An 18040-nucleotide genomic window follows, 5' to 3' on the forward strand; every position below is an offset into this window, starting at 1 on the left:
AAAAATAATATCAATTAATTTTATAATTTAGTCCTAGTTAGATTTGCGTATAAATAAAATAAAGGATATTATAATAATCAATGCTAATCACTATAAGAGAAAGAATGAACAATACCAAAAATTATCAATATTATATGCTTGAAATAATGCCTATTAGATAAAAAAATTATTTCAATTAGTTGGCATAGGAATCGAACTTAAAAATATTTCTTCATTTTTGAAAGACATACTTTACTTCAATGGAATATTCAGAACAGTAGATAGTGATCATTACAACAAAATCGTAGTCAATCAATGGAAGGTCTTGCAATGGCCCATATATTATGTCTTGTTATCTAGAGTCTCTATAGCAGAGCTGATCATGGGCTGGGATTGGGCACAAAAAATGTTAAATTTGAAATAGGCTCACCTGAAGACTGAATAAAAATGAATATAGTTTAGGCTCGAGGCCTAGTCCATGATCAACTTTGCTTCATAGGTATCCGTAACCTCATGAAAGTTATATTTAACCTAGTTCGGTATTTACCTCCTATTTCTAACCCAATTAAACTTGATCTTTGTATTGGATTTTCTCAAATCAAACACAACCTAACTCCATTTTAGTCTAGATTCAAGTTGTGCTTAGTTAATGTCAAGTTAGATTAGGAGCTAACTTTAACCTAATTTTGCCGTTGCATATCGCTTGATCATAATCTAGTCCAACTTGATGTATCCAATCTAACCCTCTCTTAGACCAAATTTGGGTTGGATTCAGTTAGCGTTGGGATGGACCGAGTTAGCTTGGTTGAACAAATAATTTAAGATAGGGAAAAGGCTTCAAGTCCTTTGGTTGGGCTAGTATTAGATTCATTGAAATTTTATTAGGGTGCACCTACATAATTATACAACACAGCAAGGTAAATATAGTTAAATAAAGTACACAAGCACTTTATGTACAACATATAATTAAATTATTTTATGGTAGATAACCTATAACTAAATTATTTAATTACCAAGTTTGGTCGAGTTAAGCTTGAGCTTTTGGCGGAGACTCAAGTTGGGCTCACACCCAATCCTGACCTAACCTAACTTAGAATCGGGTTGGAACTTTTTTTTAATATCTAACCCGAATAAGATGAAGCTTGCTGGTTGGGCTTGACCATGCAAGATTCGTCTTCTCGGTATCGGACTTCATACCGATGATATATTAGTATTATGTCGGTAGGTATGGTATGAAATTTTTTCGATAGATCGAATATTAGTATGCCTTCTGTATTAAATATCATTATGGAATTGATACGGTATATTTTATACCATTTGATTCGGATCGATATGACTAACTAATGCGGCCATGGATCGACCGAGCCCTAGTTTGACCCCTACGGCAGTTTGCGAGGCGGTTAGCCGAAATTCGGAGGAGATGAAAGGCCAGAAAGCGATAGATTCAGGTAGCAGAGAGAACCGCTGAGGAGGGGAGGAGAGGAGAAAGAAACATAAATTAGAATTTAGGAGAGAGCGCCCCCCAAGGCGTCCCCTCACTTTCCATCTCTCTCTCGCCTTCTCTGGTTGGGATCGAATGGGTCGACCACCGCATGGCGGAGGCCCCGTCTTCCGGTTCACGCATAACGAGGTGATCCTTTCGAAACCCTACCTCTGATCCCGTTCTCGCCCCAAATTTTCCTCGATTCCGCGACCGACTCGCATGTTCTCGTGTTCTTTGATCTTTTCGTTTTTTCTTCATTTTTTCTGTCTGCCTTAGGGTTTTGATCCTGTTTCGGTGCGGTTTAGAGCACTCTTTTGGGATTTTTCTGTAGAAGATGCGCCTGCATGTTCTTTTTTGAAGTATTTGGTTCTCTTTTTAGTTTGTGATGATTTGGGGGAGTTTGAGGTTAGGAGATTTTACTTCGGGGCCCTTAAACGGATCTAATTAAAAGAAAAAGGGTGGAATCTTGGGAAGCTGTCGGATGGAGAGGAGTAAGTGGAGTTTAGTGCTGGGTGGAATTTAGTATGATGCACACATTCTCCGTTGATGTGCGTTCATCTTTCGGGGATGATTTATTTTTTTGTTGGTAAAATTCGTAGCTTGTCTACTGCTTTAGTGTAAAAGGTAATAATCTTTTGACAATAACCCGGATAAACTATTGAACAGCATGAGGTTATTTGTAGCATTATGATCATGAACTCCCTTTAGGTATCTGGCCTTAATGGATATACTTGTGTTCCCGACCATTATCTGTGTTCTCTTATGTAGAATGAAGCACTAATCTATTGAGAAATGTGACACTTATATTTTTTTCCTTTTAAATTTGGGCTGTCCACCGTTTGTGACCGATACTATGTTATGGTTAAGGTTGTACGCTGGCATATGATATTTAATGCCCTAGGATTTTCATCTTATGTCCCCATGACCCCCACCTTTTTCTATGTGATTATTGTAGAATCAATAACCACATCCGTACTCTTGATTTGATCATGTTAAGACTCTTTTAGGTTTTTTTGAAGGCTTAATCAAGCCAAAAACTGTGACCTTTTTGGAGGTGTTCATTTTTATCCTCAACTTCAATTTAGTGCAATCAGATCATCCCACTATCAAAATGGTGCACTTACTTCCTTTGCTGTTACTTCTGTTTGATGGCCGTGATGGAAAAGGTCATGTGTTATCACATGACATGTAATGGTTGCTGATGTGGCACGGAACTGGCTGATATGGAAAAAGTTGCCCTAAACTCCTTATCTCTCCTTTCGCCCATCTTTTGGCTAGGGTTTCCACTTCCCATTTCCTTCCATTGCCCTACTTCCTGTCTGGCGATTGGAGACTGGCGACGGACATCGTGTGACTCTATGATCCGAAGCCCATTTGAAAGAGATGGTATCTAGGAGAGTTGGAAGGTCATCACGTGAGTGAGGGATGTAGGATTAACAGATAATGGGAAAACCTAAGGGATGGACGATAAAACTAAAATAAGAAAATATAATGCAAGCCTACCTTCGTCACTGAAGTAGAGAGGAATCTTGCCGGTTGCTGCCGCTCGTCGCCTAAGGAAAAAACCAACACAATGTCTCGCAGCCTTCGGTGGTCTCTAGTCGTTAAGCGGAAAGGAGCGAAATGGGAAGTGGATACCCTATCTGCAAGAGGGGTGAAAACGGCGGAAATGAAAGTTTAGTCCGTATTAGCTAGTTTCGTGCGACATTAGCAACCATTAGGTGTCACATGATAACACGTGACTATTATTGTCATGGCCGTCAAACGGAAGTAACGACCAGGGAAGTAATTGCAACATTTTGGAAGTTGGATGACCTGATTGCATTAAATTGAAGTTTAGAATAAAAATGAAAATCTTTAAAAAGTTCAGGGTTTATAGCATGATTAAACCTTTTTTAAATCTCTTAAATTATAAATAATCCTTGTATCTTATTAACTACTAAGACCTCCTTTATCTTGATCAGTTTGCATTTTTTTGTCATGCTTTCCTTGTTGATTTTTAACTTTTCAAAAATCACCACCACCTCATCACCTTCATCACCGCCACATTGCTTTTTCTTGAACCCCTTATCAACTCTACGGGTAAGCTTTTGGTGGCAAATGCTGGAGTTGGATAATGAGGTGGCAGTGATTGAGGTTGCTGACGAGATGTAGATGATTGAAATGAAATAATAGTGGAGGGAGGTGGTGGTAAAAGAAACTGCAAATTGCCAATAATGTTGAGAAACTTTACTTGTGATTGGTGGTGGCCTAATAATTTTGATATGGAAATTGCAATTTGCTAGTTGATAGAGATGAATTTGATATGAAAAGAGGGTCTTGCTGATAGGACATGAAGTAGGGACGTGAGTAAAAGCTCAAATTTTAGTTGTTTCTGTAGATAAATATATAAAGCAGGATCATTATGTGTTGCAATTGTATTTCTTACATTATTTGTTTATGGGTATAATGATCCCAGGGATATATATTATGCCTATTTTTGATCGGTTAGCTTCATAGCAAGTGAGACGTTCCTATCGTTTCTTCCTTCAAATCTTTTTTCCAACTCAATATTTACCAGCAGAATGTATTCAAATCTTTCCTATTGTTCATCTTGAAAGTTTCCATGCAAGGTCAAGCACCATCACTTCTTTACCACATCGTACTGTCTCTGAAGTATTTATCAGATTTGGTGCTCTTTACCAACCTTGGTTTCCTGCCAATTATACATCGGATCTCATTCCCTTCCAGGGCCTGCCTTTTTGTCCTTTTCCCCATCTTTTGGTTACAGAAAAAATGGGAGTAAAAGACTGGAAGTTGTAAACGAGATCATAACTTAGATTTGGCAAATAAGGACAGTTTGGTTAATGGATGCCCTAATTGCAACAGTCGATGAAACCATATGTTTATCTCTTTACTCATTTGTGTTTACTTGTAGTTGCTCTTGCAGACTTAGGAAGAGCAAGCATTTCTTAAGTTGCCAGAATTGGAAGTGGGTGTGGGAGTGGGTCCACGTATGGGTGTTGGTAAGCATATACTTTAGAAACCCTTTTAGTAAGGAAATGTTTAGAAACCGGGTGCGGATTGGAGATTCCTGGAAGATTGCGAACCGGGTGCATTACCCTAGGTGGAAGATTCTAGCTGCTAAGAGGAGCAGCCATTGTATTGGATGAGTGATTGGGCTATTTTGGAAAATAGTTAATTTGATAACTAGAAAATGAGAATCTTGACAATCAAGATTACTTATTCTGCCAATTAGATGGCATATTTATGGAAATTTCTGGTGATTATAAGCTTCCACACATGAAGAAGGTTCTCTTAAGAAACATAAACAGGGTGTTGATATTATGGGATTTGCAAATTATAGTTTAGAAGTTAAGAGGAAACACAATGTTGAGTTAAGCTGAAATTGCGGAAGGTACTGTTACATGATCAGGATGAATCTGTATGAAAATGCTAGGAAAAGCACTAACGTGCATCATTGAGTGAATGAACTTACTAATGCTAAAATGCTATCTCAAATGTGAAAAGCACTTGATCCATGTGTCTGTCACATAATTTTATTTTATTGATCCCTGTGTCTGTCACATAATTTTATTTTATTGATCCATCCATTTTCCGAAGCTTGCTTTATTGAAAGTGAACCACCAATAGTCTTACTCTACATTGTCTTGAGTTCATCAAAAACGAGAAAGAAAAAAGAACACAAGTTATAGCTCCATTTTTTTTTTATCAGTGCTCTAAAAGGTTGCTAAACAGCTGTCCATTAAAATCCACAAACCCTTGAGAGGATAGATCACCTCATAGAATGAACTCTAATGATCTCTAAATTGCAAGCATTCCCATAGGAGCTGGATGGATACAATATCCTTATCATCTTCTGCTTTGGCATGAAAGCAACACGACTTTCATTTTGGTATGTAAAAGAAATCCAATTTTGTGCATCAATTTTGAGAAAGGCTCTTCCCGGGAACTTCACTAAACCTTGTTACGGCGCTATGCACTCATCTATCAATCTGATTGCACACTCATCTTTATTTTATTAGCTATGTAGCTCAAATTTAAACAATGTTTATATTCCTACTAATATCATAAATTGGAAGGGCTTGGAATGATTTCCATGAATTACATAAATCTATGTTTTCAAACATTCTGTTTGTTGTCAGTAGTTTTATGAAAAAATTACAATATTTGCCTTTCTAATAAAACCAAGACGCTTTAAATTATGTTCCATGTATGGCCACCCCTTCCACCCCATTAACCTCTTTTTTCACATCATGTGCTATATCAGATGAGGTATCTTTTTTTTCCCATTTTTTTCTATCGGATTGTGTTGATTTTTCTAACTACTAGTTGTCTTGTTTTATATTTTTTTAGTATTAACTACCATTCGGTATCTTCTTTCGTTCTTGACTCATTTTTCAATAAATTGAAATTTTTTTGGACCATGTGTAAATTTAACCTGCTCGTAAGCTGTCATTAGCCATGTTTTGGCCTGGAGGCATTATTTTTTTTTGGAAATTTCCCTTTTTATTAGCATGTTTTCCTTTAAGATGTTAGTTAATCAACGTAATTTGATTCTCTTGTTTGATTCTTATGCCCCAATCAGAAAAGCAATGATAACTAATATCTCGAGTCATCCTGTTATTTGGACATAGTGAAGGGTGCTTAGAGTGTAATAGCATGAAATCTCCTCTTGAACACTTCCACAAGGAGAGTCTAGCCACATTAATTCTTTTCTGTCAATTTACAGCAAGTATTGGTTTCTATTTAGGTGCCGGTAGGCCTGGCTAGATACTGGCAGAAACTATTCCTTATACATGTGGAAACTCTGGTGACAGTGGAACTACTGTTCAATAGCCCCATATAGTAATAATGCCATGCATATTAATAAGCCTCTAACTGACATATATGAATACATCATCTTTCTTATCATTATATAATTAACTTCTTCACCATATTCTTTGTTTCCTTGTTACTGGACCTGTATTACGAGAATGAAATCCATGATCATTTTTCCCCTCGAAACCTGAGTTTCCTGGCCTTTGTATTAAATTCTAATTTCATGTCAAGTGACAAAAGTTCAGTAACTGTTCCAAGTTAACTTGTACTCAGTGTTATTATCTATCAATTCTGGAGACACTTAAGGCACATCCTCCACTGTTTTACTTTTTAGTTTTCAAGTTTCATAGATCATAGATGAAATGCAAATTGTAGACAATTAATGCAGATAATTTGTTTTAAATTATAGTAGTACTGCTAGGTGTACCCCGTGCATACTTGGAATGAGCGCCAAACTCGGTTTTGTGCAACATACATGGCAGCTAGGTGGTTTAAAAGAAGCCTTAATGCCCATTTTACCCTCAGTGGTCCCGCAGAAACTCTGTCCGGGTACGTGCTGGTGTACATCCCAGGGTACACAAAGGATTATTCTTATATAAGTCATTGAATGTTTGCAGATTTTCATCTTTATATATATATATATATATATATATATATATATATATATATATATATATATATATATATATATAGTATGTGTAAGTATGTTACCTACCCACCTACTGTTATTAATTTTCAAGTGTCGTAAATAAAATGCAAAAAGTGGGTTCCATATCATAGTTTAACCTTCAATATCAATTTTTCTCCTCTTAAAAAAGACATAACTTAGCTGACTATGGTACACTTTAATTCCATGATGCACCTTTTACTCTGGTTTAAATTTTTTGCTAATTTATCTGATGAGATCTGATGATTGTTCATTTTAAGGTGGTGGAGATGGAAATGTGCTTGCAAGAAGTAAATAATGCAATACCTGCTCGGGAAATTATATGTGCTCTCGCAGAAAAGTTCAGGTATGCAGAAGACATAGTACTCTTTTCAGCGCTGGCAACTTCCATACTTATTTTATCAAGAGAAGTAAAAATGTTATCTGCTTGAAGCGCATCTGCCGAACGAGCTGGAAAGATTGCGGTGCAGCCGAAGCAGGTTACAGTCTTTCTAGTTATACATCTCCAAAATATAAACCTTTTAGGATTATCTATTCATTACAAAGATTGCTACAGGTGTGGAACTGGTTCCAAAATAGGAGATATGCCCAAAGGGCAAAATTAGGTAAAGCACCTGGGAAGCTGAGCATCTCACCTATGCCTCGGGATGAATCACTTTCTTTCAGAAATGTAGCTCCAGTTTCTGCTCCTTCAGGTAGTTATCTTAGATTTTATCTCAGTTATGGTGGAATTGCTGTTCAGTGCTCCATTTTCCCATTGTCATTCTGATATAGTTTTAGAACATTATTTACATTATCATCTGATATAATTTTACAACTCATAATTCATTCATGGTCTGTGTTGTGCTCAACAGGATTCATGTAACTATGTTAATTTCGACTATTAATCCTGAGCGGATTTAAGTCTGTGCATCATAGCTGTGTAGTAGTTGAGTTATTGGAATAGAATATTCTCTATTAAGTTAAAATTACCTTTTAAGTTGAAATAAGTCTTGATCACTTTTTATTAATCGAATTACCTCTAAGGATAATGCATAGGTGTCAATTTTTTTAATCACCAATTACATCACTCAAAATGCTTCTGGACTATGATACATTACTTTTATTTTTAAAAAAACTAAATACCATGCATATTTACAAATTCCTTTCTGGGGTCTTGCTAAGGTACACACAAATGGGTGAAATTAGGTTCACTCGTTCACATGTTTCCATCTAGAGAGTGGCTGATCAATAGGTCTATTCGTGTTGCATTGTTTCTGGTTCAAAATTTGGTAGTGCTGTGCCACCTTCAAAATGGCTTTTATTTGCACCAAACGATTAAGAGTATATGGTCAGGAAAGGAGAAAATTAATAGATGAAAAGTTTCTCCAGCTTAGCGAGTTGTTTATATTCTCAAAAAGAGCCTGAAGATAGTGGGAGACAATTCTGCCCACAATATTGATGTCAAGTAGAACTTTTGCCTTAAGCACAATTATGTCTTGAAAGAGGATACTGCTGGCATTCAGATTGTCAGGGAACTGTTTGTATCTTAAGCCTGTTTATGGGCTGGGAGTACGGACTACTGGAATTAGAATAGCTTCCTCTATTGGTATAGTTGTGCGACAAGTCATCCCCACTTCTGTTTGTCTATAATTTCTGACATAACTTTTGGCTGAGAGTGTTATTTTCATAACAAAAAAGTAGGCAAGTATAAATGATGGGTTTATGCTAGGAATAGCTTATTGTTATGCCTGGAATGAGCAAGTTTGTCTGGTTACAGATGTAGCTATTGCTTGCTTATGGGTCTGTTTGGGGATGCTGTAGCTTTTGGCTGAAAAGTAGTTTTTGGCAAAAGCTTCGTGTTGAGGTTAAAAGCTGTTTCTGGATGAAGCAATTTTTTACTGTAAAAGCTTTGGCTATCAAGATTTCTAAAGCTGTTCTGAAGCTGTAGAAGTGTTTTGCGGTGTGTTTGGATGGTAAACCAAAAGGTTGCTTTTAAATGACAAAATGTCCAAAAGGACAAATGCCTAAAATGATTCCAAAATTGTTTAGATATAAGACAAATGAATACCATGATGCAAATAAATTTAATAAAATTCATATAACACAATTTTTTGCGTATAGCTAATATTATTATTTAAAAACTAATACATATATTATTCATATACTTCATACCATTGGTCCAATTGTTTTCAGACGTATCTTACACTTCATCTGCACTTGTCTATCGTAGTCACCCATTACAAGTCAAAATGGTCGTGCAATTCAACAATGGTGATTCAACAGACAATCAGGCACTCTCGCTCCTATCCAGATGTTCCATTCTGTTAACCATTTATTATTCATTCCTGATGCTAAACAGATGGTGGATGATATAAATCAACAAGAAAGTTACTTTGGAACCAGTTCAAGGAGATTGAATTCATGGTTAAGTAGATTAACATAGTTTATTATTGCAAGTTAATTTATGATAAGAAGTTTCCAATCTTTGTAAGTGCAATTAAATGCTGAAATGATATTTTACCAACAATAATAAAGCAAGCCTATATAAGCGATATACATGAAGGACCTGAATGAGATGTGAGAGCTTGGGTAAGCACTAACAGCTTTAGATTTCTTACATTAACAGATATTTCCAACACTTGCAACCAAGAGAATTTACCAAGCTATCACATGGACCTGCTGTTGGGTTAAAAGGGATATCCCCTTCATTGTTGACAAAATTAAAAAAGAAATGACTATGAAAAGAATCTCCAAGAGACCTTTTCACAGCTAATCTCAACATTGAAAATCTAAAATGCCACTTCTACTTGTGAAAATTCAAGCAATAATTCAGCACTTAACATGACTTTATTCTTCAGAATTCAGATGAAACCCCAATAGGTCTTGTATATGCTAGGAGGATCCTGCTATCTCAGTTGCACAAGACTCCCAGGATTTAGATCACGGGCAGTATTACTACATTAATTATGGTTATCAGAAAAATTATTTATTTCAAATGCTCCTATAAGGAACTGATGAAAGGTGCCCTTTGAGACATTGGAAAGGCCTTCCAACGTGAGCATTTGGCCAGTTACACATCTACATGGTTGCCATAGTCTAATTGGGGTGCTATTTCATGTGATTTATCGGCAAATAATTCAGAAATATTTATTTGCTAAGGTTTTTGAGGACAATGCTGTCTAACAGGGAGCTATATAAGAAGATTCGAGCACAGAAGCAACACCAATGAATATCTTGCAGATAGAAAAATTTCACTGCATCATCGAGGTTTATCAAGGTGACAAAATTTCACAGATAACAGAACTTCATGAAGTCATTAAGGTTAATTGAGGTGATATGATGGTGCCTGAGCATCTTGTGACTCTTTGGACTGAGTTTACATCTCAATTAGATCTTTGCTCAACATTCATGTAACTTTTTGGACATTCCTAATTGATCCAAGGACTGAAAACAGACTCTGGACTAATAGCTGCTCCTTTCTTGCTTGTTCCTGAAAACTGGCTAATTGATCCAGACTATGACCCTTGTTTCTTCTTTTTTTTCTATATGGACAAAAATACCTTCAAACCTAGAATTATTGGATCCCAAACAGGAAAAAATAAGCTTCAGCAAAACAAAACAAGCAATAACTAATCTACAAGAATAGGTGTTCCTATTCCACTTTTTCTTATCTTTTTTGAGGTTAAAAATTGAGAGATATTTATCCCTGGATGAAACATGTCCAACAGAGTTTGGTTCAGAAATCGGGCAGGAACAAGATTTAATTTCTTTTTTTCATAAAGAAAGCATGAATAAATTATGAAACCCTAATATAAGTTCCAAAAAATCACTAAATTTCTTTCTTCTTGACACTAGCATACTAATAATTCTCATACTAATACTGATATTATATATAAAAGTTTATAACTAGGTAGATTAGTACATGATGCATCAGCCAGAAGTTATTCCTAAGATATCTCTTCATATAACCTTGCCGTTGGCTTCTTTCTCATTCGCTGGCTCATGCTTCCGATGCCAATGGGCAGATGCAATGTTCTTGAAGACAGAGGCACGATCCCATAGGGCCTTCTGTTCCTTTTCCTCCTCGACCTCAAGCCTTACCATCTCCATGCGAGCATAAATCATCCCGTACTGTAGGTTCACCAGCCAATCCATTTTCTCATTCCACTCATCCAAGGCCTTATGGTTACTTCTGAAGAAAACACTGCCTGAAGCTAAGATAGACAAGTGTGTTGATTTAAGGACACCTGGTGGATTCATCACCGCTAACAAATCAGGAAAGGAGAGATATATCAACTGGTTATTAGTGGAGCCACTGCAAGTGCTGCATACTCCCTAACAGATAAGTATTACAGTTTATTTATTCAAGAAGAGTTTGCTGCAACTGGTGGGTGGGATTCAGATATATAATATATAGGCTGATTCATACTTTGAAGGTGTCTACATGCATAGATACATCCAAACACACATAGGTCCGGTATCATTTGAGTTTTAGCATATGTCTTGGATCTTCTGCATTGGTGATAAAGTGACTGTTCATTGGCATCGTCACAAGTATGGGCTTCATTTGTCTGCTATTAGCCCTTTTTGCTGGCTTGTGATGGAAATTTGGAGCTAAACCACATCTTTTTACCTAGCACTCAAAATATATAAGTAAACTTATATTGAGGTTTAATTAGTTTCAATTGTTAGGAATTACTGTCATATAGTTATTGTGATCTATGAATTATCTGAATGCAAGGTATATTCACAGTCATTTTATAGTGTTAAAAACTACATCAAATACATTATAATTTTAAGATACAAAATTATGAATGCTATCAATTTGTTTGGCTACATGTTTTAAGTCTCTGTGCTTTTAAAAGAAGCAAAATCTTTGCAAATGATATTCTAGATTGCCTTGATTATTTTGTTGATATGGCTTTTAGAGCTTGTTCATTTTTCCATACTTGAATATTATTGGGCTTCAATTGTTGCTAAACATTTCTTAGAACACCTTTGAACATTTTATGGTATTCCACAACTTCAGCAGGAAGAAATTCTATGGATACTCCTCAAGTGGAGTTTGAAGCAAAATCAGCTAGGGATGGGGCATGGTAACAATTATATTGCTTTACATTTGTGCTGATATGTGCTGTTTTATATACATATATTACTCCAGTTTCGTTTTAGCTATAAATTGGTTTGATTGCATAACACCGATGTCACTTCTTGCCAACCAAGTCACGGGCAAAAAAATGTCTACATAACATTCCATAACACTGGTGTCATTTTGACCCTGTTTTGATTCTTTTCCTTTCATTTTGGAGAAATAAGTATACAATCCTTTAAGACTTTTGGCCTTGCGGTTGCCTTTTTTTAAAAATGCTTTAATTTACATGTATAATATGATAATTTGCTTCATATATTCGTCTACTATTCAAAAGCTGAACACATTGTTGGTTACTTATATTTGAGAGCACAACCTTCGACAAATTATGGTACTCAAGGTTGTGCGCAAGCAGTTCATGTTGGAGTAAGGTCTATGCTAGAATCTTTTTTATGCCACATTTAACACTTATAAACCCTTGGGGTAACTACCGGTGAATAACTGAAGGGTGACATATAAAGGTTAGGGCCTTAACACTTCCATGCCTTTAGGTATGGATCAATTAATGGAGCTTGCGAGTGGTGCACATCTATGTTACCATGACTTGACACTTTGTCCCGGTGTACTTGTGTTGACGTGACACGGGTATGGGTATAAGATTGTGATTGATTTGGAGGCATAGCAGTCATACTTGTTCCAATGAACTCGCAAGATTTGGGGAAGCCAAAGAGTTGGGGATTTAGAAAGGGAGAGAGTATGAGAGAGGGGAGAGAGTTTCGAAATTTTTACCAAACACTATTTTTTATCTAAAAGCACTTTTGGAGAGCCAGAAAGTGCTTTTTGGTTCTCCAAAAGATCCCCCAAACGGGGCCTAAAACTTCACTTCTGATTGCACGGCAGTAAAGAAGTGCTAGTGTTTTAAACCCCAGTGGCGAACCTCTCCATAATCCATGTATATTTAAACTATAGGGGTTTGACATCACTGGCACAAACATTTGCAGTGATAAAGTTTTATGTCTTCCCTTATTCTGATATTTATCCAGCACATTCTCTTAAAAGTACACTAGATTTTTTGGTAATTTTTGGTATCTATCTTCTGCTTTTTATTATTGAACTTATAATGTTTTCATTTGCAGGTATGATGTTGCAGCCTTTCTTTCCCATAGAATGTTTGAAACAGGAGATCCGGTAATAATCACTTATTCTGTCGCATTCAGTTGGCAATACTGGATGTGATGGATTATTGTTTTAATCAAAGTTCTTGTTACTATAGATGATTCTAAGGCAATTTTTCTATTCTATGCATTTTTGACTTGCTGTTGCATCTTCTTCTATAGAAGGTGGTATTTATATTAAAGAGGAGTAAGAAAACCATATTTTCTTTTAAAATCTTCATGAATATCATACATTGTTGGAAGTAATGGTGAAGTTGGTTCTATTTGACCCAAATAAATGGTATTGAAGTTACTAGAAATGTCTAATTTCAATGCAGATGGGTTTGAGGTTGCTATTTATGTCTAATTCTTAAAACATGCTATTTGTTTCAGGAAGTCCGTGTTCGATTTGCCGGTTTTGGTGTCGAAGAGGATGAGTGGGTTAACGTACGCAGATGTGTGAGACAACGGTCTCTTCCGTGTGAAGCTGCTGAATGTGTTGCAGTACTTCCAGGAGATCTCATACTTTGTTTTCAGGTGCTAGTCAGCTTACAACCACTGTTTCTAAAGGTTTATATATGGATCCTTCCTTCTGACTAGCAGTAATATAATTGTGTTAAAAGTTAACCTTCCTGTGGTTCGTAACCTAGTCAACTTCCTAAGAGCATGAATTGAAAGAATATTTATAGTTAATATTATCAATCTATTTTACCAGTTCCACTTGAGACTTATTTTTCTGGCAGAAGTAATGGTATTTGAATTCTGCAACTTGGTATTGGAGCAAGCTAAAGTGTCTGTCCATATTATTGTAATTATTATCAAAAAGTGCACTAAAATGTTAATAAAAAAATATACTAATAAAACACTTTAAATCTAACATGCATGAGAAATCCTTCATTCCTTGGTCGAGTCTATATGCAGATCATAAAGTCTGGGTGAGACTTTATAATTCCATGTTGTATTATCATGAAATTGCATGTATCTGTTGCAACAAGAACAGATTTTTGTTTTCAGGCTTTTTGTGGGCCTATGAAAACTAGAAAACTCATTTTATTCTTTCACTCTACTTTTCTAATCTATTTGTAAAACCAAGATTTAACATTTTTCATTTCTCTGATATCTAGACTGGACTGCTAAATGAAGGAAAAAGTAGTGTGTGGATGGGGCATCTTAGGGTTTTTCTCAAACCATCCTGATTGGCAAACAGTCATACAATGGGTTGACTGTTGAATTAAACACACTAGATTGTGGTGCAACTGCTCATACAAGATATGAAGAAAATATGCTAGTACTATGACTGCAGATACCCTGTTTATGGTGCCAACTGGTCATCATACCATACAAATCATATGCATGGTATGCACTAATTCTGGATTCGTCTCCCTAAGTTCTTCTCAGTATACATGTTTAACCTTTTATTTGGGAGTAGGGATCCCTAAATTTAATGTCCTGTCTCCAAAGTCAACTTATGCTTTTGTTTTTTCACACAAGTTTGAATTGTAATTTGTTGAAATTTTCTCCTGCTGCTTGCTTCAAGTTCCATTTATTCTCTATATATTTTCTAAGATTCAATGTCTATATATTGTCCTTCTAAGGGAAACAATAACTTTGATAATTGACCTTCCTGACATTAACTCTAGCTGGTTGTTTCAGTTACTGTTGTTTGTCCACCACAATTATTATACTGGCCCATAATTTGATGCCTTTATACCTGATAAAACATGTAATAATTTTTGAAATAAAATGATGAACAAATCCCTAGGTATCTCAACCAATTAGTTCCACTTTGATACAAATTCACTATATATACCAGAAAAGGCTTGGAGGCCGGAATCATGCTGTGGCCTCCAAAGCATGAAGTCTAACCTTCCTGCGCAGGCCCTATTCTGCTGAGTAGAAAAAAACATATTGGGCCTGCTGTGCCTCGGGCATGAAATGCTGACTAATAGAGGAAAAATGGATCATGCTTGCCTTCCTTTCCACTCTTTTCCTTCCAGATCACATGCACTTCATGTGCATCTTCTATGCTGAAAAAGAAGGGGAAAAAAGAGAAATGTCTTCTCCTTCGGTGCATTGGAAAAGGAATCAAGTGCATGACATGTGCGAAACTCTGGTCATTTTATATTGGTGAAGGGTTTAATTTTGTTCATGCTTGTACTGGTCATGATTGATATGCTCTGAACGGTTCCAGGCACACCAATTTTAAAACTTAATTTATAATATATTCCTGTATGAGTCACTAAGGTGGAGGATATGGAAATTAAAATGGTTTATGATTCCTTTAAAGGGCAGTCATCCTTCTCAATAATTTTCAAGAAGTTACCACCACTTGAAGGGGCGGTTTCTCAGCCTAAGACACTTGAGTCAATGATTTGAAAGATTTATCATGTATAATTTATTGTTTTGCTGTTCATCATTTTACCTGAAGGCATCGCTATTGCAACAAAATTATGCACCCAAGTTTGAAACTTAATAAAATATACCTGAATTTGCATTTTTAAGATTTAATGAAAATTATTTTTGTAGTTTTTCTGTGTTTACTGATGTGGCTTTTTCTCGTTGGATGCATCAGGAAGGTAAAGAGCAGGCTCTCTATTTTGATGCTCATGTCCTTGATGCACAAAGACGGAGACATGATATACGTGGATGTCGATGTAGATTCCTGGTCCGCTATGATCATGATCAGTCTGAGGTACTTTTGTATTTTCTAATTCCTACTTCATATCATGTTTTGATTGAATTCTCATTAATGGCATGAAGTTATAAGAACAAAATGACTTTGTTCTCTCATTTATGATTGTATGGATTTTTGCTAGCTTATCCTAGGATAAACTTCACTAGATTTGGAATCATCTGAGAAGATAGGACAAGTGAAGAGGGTTAAGTTTTTTTTTTTTTTTGTTGGGGGGGGCGCTCAAATTGGATGATGAACCAAAGTTTTTGGGAATACTGAAGATCTTTTTTCTAGATAGATCCAATATCTCATAGATTGGCATTGTGGAACTGGTTAGCCTCTCCAATTGCTTAATTTCTTCCTTGTATCTCCTCTTCTCAGTTCCCATCCCCATTCTGGAGGATGTCCTTATGACATTGGCAAGAGGGCATCAAAGGAGGCACTTAGGGCGTGTTTGGATACCGGGAGATCTTATGTCTGATGAGATCATGCTGTGAGTGTTTTCTTCTAATAACTGCATTGGAATGAGGAAGGAAGGGTTAGTGGTTTAAGAGGATGAGCTTCATGACAACTAATTTCTTGTTTCTGGTATAAGATAAATTACCTTTCAGAACTGGTTACTTATCCCTGAAAACTAAGGATTAGTCATATCCCCAGGAGTCCGACCTCTCTAAGCTGCTGCTTTTTCATTGTATTTTGCAGAAGACAGACCAACCAGCCGGAAAGATCTTATTGGACCGATAAGATCTCTTGACATCCAAATATGCCCCTAATGTTTTGTCATGTATTAGTTAGACTGTTTTTGTTAAAATATAATTTGAGTATATATATCCTTTTCTTTTTCCATGTTGCTCTGCGAAGATTTCTGGAACTCCAGACTGTTTGAAGCTATGATTTTTAACCTTTAGTGTCTGTGATTTTACATCAGAAATTCACTGTTGCCATGATTACCTTGACACTACCATGTAACCAGGCTTTGCAGCTAGCCACAGTGGGCGCACAACAAAGCATATGTAGATAATTTTATGGACATTTTTTTTAAATTATGGCTAACATATGATTATTACCTTTTTGTCTAGAGTAGTTGACAGTTGCTACCATTCTTGCGAACTACTGACTTTGCACTGCTTACCAGATAAATAGTTACGCTTTATTGGAACACGGTTAAAATATTTGCTGTTCTTCAGTAGCTGGAATCACCAGTTATTTCTGCATTGATGTGCATCACTTCTTATACACCAACAAAACAGATGCTTAAAAACAAATGGTTGATCACGATTTTTAATGGTGCATTGTCAGTTTAGCTTGGTCCATTTTGAGACTGGAATCACAGTTATATAAGAAGGGTTTGAAGGAAAAAGAGCTCCTTTGTTTTATAACATATAGGCATTTTATCTAAGCATGTCATTATTACTGTAGGTCTATGCTTTTGGAGTTTGGCAGGAAATTAATGCATAACTCGTCAGTTGATCACCTGTCAAACTTTTACAACTAATCTATCATGAGAGTTTCATTAGGATTGCACACATGAATGGTCTCGTAAAATTTTATTCCTTTGCAGGAAATAGTACCATTAAGGAAGGTTTGTAGGCGTCCAGAAACTGATTACCGGCTACAGTTACTGCAAGCCTCAAAAGCATCGGGATCTGTTGATCTGCGGGCTCTACCCAAAGATCCTTCTTTGGCAAATGCTTCTAAGGATCCAGGTCTGGCAGCACAAAGGACCCGGAAACAGCACAAACTGATGGATGTTAACACAGATGAAGTTACCACCGTCCCTGTTCCTCATCCTAAGGTGGCTATTGGCATGCAGGCTATTCCTATAACCACAACAGCAGTTGAAAACAGTAACAGGGCAGCTCCAGATGTCCCTATGGATGATGCTGCAGTGAACACTGATAATGTTGATAAACCGCTAGAAGGCAGATCAGCTGGTGGGTGAAGTCCTGTTTTTAGCATGTTTTCTCCATATAGTATTTTGACATTAAGTACAGACACAAAAAAAGATGTTCAATAGGTAATTTTGTCTGTCACTGGAGTTGTTTATTATGTTGTACAAGTATCTTTGAAATCATGAGATGATACAAAAAAAAGTTTCTGAATGTGTCGGAAACTATTGCGGTGAAAGCCGTTCATCAGCTGCTATAAGAGGGTTTGCCTGTCGGCATCATTCATCCTTTTGTCTTTTTTT

General features: G+C 36.3%; 1 protein-coding gene across 5 annotated transcripts; it reads left to right on the forward strand.

The window, feature by feature from the left end:
- Window positions 1-1358: 1358 nt before the first annotated feature.
- On the forward strand, window positions 1359-18023 carry LOC103718763 (protein SAWADEE HOMEODOMAIN HOMOLOG 2). Of its 5 annotated transcripts, XM_008807719.4 has the most exons (10): window positions 1376-1609; window positions 6693-6832; window positions 7211-7296; window positions 7384-7429; window positions 7507-7645; window positions 11962-12028; window positions 13158-13209; window positions 13569-13745; window positions 15748-15867; window positions 17411-18023. In XM_008807719.4, the coding sequence occupies exons 3-10, from the start codon at window positions 7220-7222 to the stop codon at window positions 17789-17791; spliced, it is 1059 nt and encodes a 352-aa protein (XP_008805941.1). In that variant the 5' UTR covers window positions 1376-1609; window positions 6693-6832; window positions 7211-7219; the 3' UTR covers window positions 17792-18023. The 5 variants fall into 5 exon arrangements, with proteins under 5 accessions (XP_008805937.1, XP_008805939.1, XP_026664951.1 ...); XM_008807715.2 differs by lacking the exon at window positions 6693-6832 and having other exon boundaries at window positions 1359-1609; XM_008807717.2 differs by lacking the exon at window positions 6693-6832 and having other exon boundaries at window positions 1359-1609; window positions 13569-13712.
- The last annotated feature ends 17 nt before the right edge of the window (window positions 18024-18040 follow it).

The sequence above is a fragment of the Phoenix dactylifera genome, unplaced genomic scaffold, assembly GCF_009389715.1.
Source record: "Phoenix dactylifera cultivar Barhee BC4 unplaced genomic scaffold, palm_55x_up_171113_PBpolish2nd_filt_p 000818F, whole genome shotgun sequence".
Taxonomy (NCBI): domain Eukaryota; kingdom Viridiplantae; phylum Streptophyta; class Magnoliopsida; order Arecales; family Arecaceae; genus Phoenix; species Phoenix dactylifera.

Coding starts and splice junctions, on each gene's coding strand:
- LOC103718763 (XM_008807715.2), top strand. CDS start 1,556: ATGGGTCGACCACCGCATGGCGGAGGCCCCGTCTTCCGGTTCACGCAT. Junction 1,610..7,210: donor TCCGGTTCACGCATAACGAG/GTGATCCTTTCG, acceptor GTTCATTTTAAG/GTGGTGGAGATGGAAATGTG. Junction 13,746..15,747: donor TACAACCACTGTTTCTAAAG/GTTTATATATGG, acceptor TGGATGCATCAG/GAAGGTAAAGAGCAGGCTCT.